Source organism: Haliotis rufescens, unplaced genomic scaffold (assembly GCF_023055435.1).
Source record: "Haliotis rufescens isolate VD_foot unplaced genomic scaffold, xgHalRufe1.0.p SCAF_47, whole genome shotgun sequence".
Taxonomy (NCBI): Eukaryota; Metazoa; Mollusca; class Gastropoda; order Lepetellida; family Haliotidae; genus Haliotis; species Haliotis rufescens.
In genome coordinates this window covers 3,346,350-3,352,500 of record NW_025964190.1, presented here as the reverse complement: position 1 = coordinate 3,352,500, position 6,151 = coordinate 3,346,350, and the positions used below count along the sequence as shown (strand labels likewise).

The 6,151-nt window shown below is 46.6% G+C and overlaps 1 protein-coding gene across 1 annotated transcript in view; it reads left to right on the top strand.

The window, feature by feature from the left end:
- Nucleotides 1–1,864, top strand: part of LOC125372753 (putative protein FAM47C) — a 2,094-nt gene extending 230 nt beyond the window's left edge. Inside the window, exon 1 of the mRNA XM_048383329.1 lies at nucleotides 1–1,864. This exon is cut by the window's left edge and continues 230 nt beyond it. Within this exon, the coding sequence (XP_048239286.1) occupies nucleotides 1–1,864 (1,864 nt within the window).
- Nucleotides 1,865–6,151: the final 4,287 nt, after the last annotated feature.

Here is a 6,151-nt window from a genome sequence, read left to right as displayed (position 1 = left end):
GGAGTTATCCACAGGAGCCTTCCACAGGAGTTATCCACAGGGGCCTTCCACAGGAGCCTTCCACAGGTGCCTTCCACAGGAGTTATCCACAGGTGCCTTCCACAGGAGCCTTCCACAAGGGCCTTCCACAGGAGTTATCCACAGGAGCCTTCCACAGGAGCCTTCCACAGGAGTTATCCACAGGTGCCTTCCACAGGTGCCTTCCACAGGAGCCGTCCACAGGAGTCATCCACAGGTGCCTTCCACAGGTGCCGTCCACGGGAGTCATCCACAGGAGCCGTCCACAGGAGTCAGCCTTCCACAGGAGTTATCCACAGGGGCCTTCCACGGGAACCTTCCACAGGAGCCTTCCACAGGAGACTTCCACGGGAACCTTCCACAGGAGCCTTCCACAGGAGCCGTCCACAGGAGTCATCCACAGGAGTTATCCACAGGAGCCTTCCACAGAAGCCTTCCACGGGAGCCTTCCACAGGAGCCATTCACAGGAGCCTTCCACAGGAGTCATCCACAGGAGTCATCCACAGGAGCCTTCCACAGGAGCCTTCCACAGAAGTCATCCACAGGAGTTATCCACAGGAGTTATCCACAGGAGTCATCCACAGGAGCCTTCCACAAGAGTTATCCACAGGAGTCATCCACGGGAGCCATCCACAGGAGTTATCCACAGGAGCCTTCCACAGGAGTCATCCACAGGAGTTATCCACAGGAGCCTTCCACAGGGGCCTTCCACAGGAGTTATCCACGGGAGTCATCCACAGGAGCCTTCCACAGGAGCCATCCACGGGAGTCATCCACAGGAGCCATCCACAGGAGTCATCCACGGGAGTCATCCACAGGAGCCTTCCACAGGAGTTATCCACAGGAGTCATCCACGGGAGCCATCCACGGGAGCCATCCACGGGAGTCATCCACAGGAGCCTTCCACAGGAGTTATCCACAGGAGTCATCCACGGGAGTCATCCACGGGAGTCATCCACAGGAGCCATCCACAGGAGTCTTCCACAGGAGTTATCCACAGGAGCCATCCACAGGAGTCTTCCACAGGAGTTATCCACAGGAGCCTTCCACGGGAGTTATCCACGGGAGTCATCCACAGGAGCCTTCCACATGAGTTATCCACAGGAGCCTTCCACAGGAGTTATCCACAGGAGTCATCCACGGGAGCCATCCACAGGAGTTATCCACAGGAGCCTTCCACAGGAGTCATCCACAGGAGTTATCCACAGGAGCCTTCAACAGGGGCCTTCCACGGGAGTTGTCCACAGGAGTCACCCACAGGAGTCACCCACAGGAGTCATCCACAGGAGTCACCCACAGGAGTCATCCACAGGAGCCATCCACAGGAGTCTTCCACAGGAGTTATCCACAGGAGCCTTCCACGGGAGTTATCCACGGGAGTCATCCACAGGAGCCTTCCACAGGAGTTATCCACAGGAGCCTTCCACAGGAGTTATCCACAGGAGTCATCCACGGGAGCCATCCACAGGAGTTATCCACAGGAGCCTTCCACAGGAGTCATCCACAGGAGTTATCCACAGGAGCCTTCAACAGGGGCCTTCCACGGGAGTTGTCCACAGGAGTCACCCACAGGAGTCACCCACAGGAGTCATCCACAGGAGCCATCCACAGGAGTCTTCCACAGGAGTTATCCACAGGAGCCTTCCACGGGAGTTATCCACGGGAGTCATCCACAGGAGCCTTCCACAGGAGTTATCCACAGGAGCCTTCCACAGGAGTCATCCACAGGAGTCACCCACAGGAGCCTTCCACAGGGGCCTTCCACGGGAGCCATCCACAGGTGCCAATTACAGGAGCCATTCACAGGAGCCATCCACAGGAGCCATTCACACCCTTCAGATCTAATGTCACTTCTAAAATTACTTTTAATTACTTGTCACGTGAAGCAGAAAATCTTCGGATGAGTCATTGAACAATTTAAAATTTTACCAGATAACTTCCACGTAATTTGCATGCCAACTATATTTGTGCACTGTGTTGGCCGATTTAAGACCGCGATTCTCGTTTGTAATATGCTGACCGATCATGTCTAATCAGCCATTAAAGTGAACTGCACTTTTGGGAGGAAACGTACAAAAATCATGTGATATTGCAGAACTAAGACCCCATCATAGCGCGCGTTGTGGTATAAACAGAATAGATCATAATATGGTGTTTAGTGAGTGTATGGTATGAAGAGAGTGAGTGAGTGAGGTTACACACCCTTTTTACGATCATTCCAGCCATATCGATCGAGGGGGGTGTGGGTGTGTGTGTGTGTGTGTGTGTGTGTGTGTGTGTGTGTACAATTTGTACCGACGTGGGGTACAAGCCAATGCTTTCACAAAGAGGCTACCCAACATTACCCAGTAAGATTCGATTGCAGCTCATGTGGTGGTATAAAAAGAATGGAGCTTTGCTTGAGTGAGTGAGTGAGTGAGTGAGTGAGTGAGTGAGTGTAAGTGTAAGTATATACAAATCCAATACGGCTCGTTTGTCAAGAAACCTAAAACAAGACCATAGGTATTATTAGCAAAAGATGTGGAAGATAAAAGGACACGACCATTGGTATGGGTGATATGACAAAAGTGTCCATTGATGTTGGTGATATGACAATAGTTTTACGACCATTGATGTGGAGGATATGACAGTAGTGTCACGACCATTGATGTGGGTGATATGACAAAAGTGTCACGACCATTAATGTGGGTGATATGACAATAGTCTCATGACCATTGATGTGAGTGATATGACAAAAGTGTCACGACCATTGATATGGGTGATATGACAACAGTGTCACGACCATTGATGCGGGTGATATGACAATAGTGTCTATTGATGTCGGTGATATGACAATAGTGTAACGACCATTGATATGGGTGATATGACAACAGTGTCAGGACCATTGATGTGAGTGATATGACAATAGTGTCACGACCATTGGTGTGAGTGATATGACAACAGTGTCACGACCATTTGTGTGAGTGATATGACAATAGTGTTAGGACCATGGATGTAGGTGATATGACAACAGTGTCACGACCATTGATGTGGGTGATATGAAAATAGTGTCCATTGATGTGGGTGATATGATAAGAGTGTCACGGCCATTGATGTGGGTGATATGAAAATAGTGTTACGACCATTGATGTGGGTGATATGACAATAGTGTTACGACCATTGGTGTGAGTGATATGACAAAAGTAGTGTCACGACCATTGATGTGGGTGATATGACAATAGAGTTACGACCATTGATGTGAGTGATATGAAAATAGTGTCCATTGATGTGGGTGATATGACAATAGTGTCACGACCATTGATGTGGGTGATATGACAATAGTGTCACGACCATTGGTGTGAGTGATATGACAAAAGTGTCACGACCGTTGATGTGGGTGATATGACAATAGTGTCACGACCATTGATGTGGGTGATATGACAATAGTGTTACGACCATTGGTGTGAGTGATATGACAAAAGTAGTGTCACGACCATTGATGTGGGTGATATGACAATAGAGTTACGACCATTGATGTGAGTGATATGAAAATAGTGTCCATTGATGTGGGTGATATGACAATAGTGTCACGACCATTGATGTGGGTGATATGAAAAGTGTCCATGGATGTGGGTGATATGACAATAGTGTCACGACCATTGATATGGGTGATATGACAATAGTGTCGCGACCATTGATGTGGGTGATATGACAATAGTGTCACGACCATTGATGTGGGTGATATGACAATAGTGCCACGACCATTGATGTGGGTGATATGACAATAGTGTCACGACCATTGATGTGGGTGATATGACAATAGTGTCACGACCATTGATGTGGGTGATATGACAATAGTGTCACGACTATTGATGTGGGTGATATGACAATAGTGTTACGATCATCTATTTTTTTTTAACATGAACAATTTCCACTAATGAGCTGTAAGGATTTAGCTTCAAACTTCGTTAATAAACATGGCAAATGTAGCCTGCTCGTTTCACCATTCGTAAACATTGTTGGACACCTGTAGCCAACTTAAATGTTGCTGTCTGCTGTATAGGTATGTAACCTCCACCCAATAAGTATACCACATGACGTGCTACTCAATGTATTACTCTGTAATATCATATACTGAATTGAATAAAAAGAAATATGACAATAGTGTCCATTGATGTGGAGGATATGACAATATTGACCACTGACGTGGATAATATGACAACAGTGCTACGACCATTGACGTGGGTGACATGACAATATTGTAGTGGACGTATATGTAACTTACAGTCTCTTGTTTCTGGGTCGACATTAAGCATTAACCCTTACCCGGACATACTCGAGGCATATCTTGTACCGGAAGTACGCCCAGTTTCGGTAGTCGCGCCGGAAGTCAGCCAGCAGCCAGCAGACTTAACGTCCCCTTGTTATGGACAGTTTGGCTGAGAACTTATAAATATTTAACAGCCAAGTGTGTCTTATGAGTGCCTGTTGATGTACATAAAAACGACACAACCATCTCCATAATCATAAGAAATAGCTGCTGAAGCAGAGTCAGTTGTAGGATGCTGACTATATCATGAGCATGTGTTTATGAATCACTTTCAAATAGTGATGAAACCAGGTGTTCGCGAGAAGGTGAGTGTATCCTGCCCAGTCGGTGGTATTCGTGACATGAATATGCAAAGATAACGGATACTCTCACTCCATTAAAAAAAACTATCCCAAAATACCCCAATGAAAGAAAACATAAACATACACTGCTTACGTGTATCGACTAGGAGGGGGGAGGTTGTTAAACAACATAATTTGGGGACTGATTGATTGTGATTGTTTGTTGTTTAACGCCGCACTCAGCAATATTCCAGATATATGACAACGGTCTGTAAATAATCGTGTGTCGACCAGACAATCCAGTGATAGACACCATGAGCATCGATCCACTCAATTGGAATATGATGACATGCATCAACCATGTCAGCGAGCCTGACCACCCAACCCGTCAGTCGCCTTTTACGACAAGCATGGGTTGCTGAAGACCTATTCTAACCCGGATCTTCACGGGTCAACTTGGGGAGTCACAGACATCAATGTACCAGCGTGAAGGCGTGTTCACAATAATGCCAGAGCCTTGGTCAAGCAACCTCATGGTTCTAAGCATTATCAGCGCTACATTCGGGAAGTAATGATAACAGTCCCTCGACTGTAGTGTGGATTCGAACCCGATTGGAACTCTACTATATATGTTATGAAGAGACGGAGCCCAGTTTAGAATAAGTGTAACCTTTAGCAAGTGTTATTCCTACGCGGAGGCGTCTCATTTTTCGTGACCCAATCACGACCCTTAACATTTATAGTCATCCGAGCGGAGGAGTCAGCTGACATTTCCAACAATGAGGTCGTACGCTGAAATAACTGATGGATATTGATTGTGATGCCGTGTATCTCCAAACTGACGCTCATTAAAGATTTAATGAAACACGAACAATATACGTTCTTCACGTGCAACCCTACACCATCACAGATCGGTCAAGGTCGTATGTAGATCGCCTCACCTCAGTGTCTTGGGGGTCTTTTGATGTGAAATACACTACCGGGCAAAAGAAAGCATACACTTGAAATTGCATTTGACCAAAACATTCATAGTGAGTGAGTGAGTGAGTGAGTATGGTTTTATGCCGCTTTTAGCAATATTCCAGCAATATCACGGCGGGGGACACCACAAATGGGCTTCACACATTGTACCCATGTCGGGAATCGAAACCGGGTATTCGACTGGACGAGCGAACGCTTTAACCACCAGGCTACCCGACCGCCCAAAGCATTCATAGAGTGAGGGCCTACATATGTAACTGTATGAACGGAGTTTGCTTACATGAAGTCCAAGACGTCAAAATGGCCGATGCGATAAACGTGACGGGAGAGATTTCCGAAGTCTCCAAGTCGCTACGGTAGTTTGAATGCGCTTTTCTTCGTTTTGTTTTCTAAGATGAGTTCTAGCGATGATATCCTTGAACGGACATGCAATCAAACACTCTGACTTATCTCAACGTATGCCAAAACGCTGAGTTCAAGATTAAAGGCTCTAAATGATCAGAAACGACGCTTCTGTATGTATGAATGTGGAAGTAGTCCGTCAGTGTTTACGTCATTTCA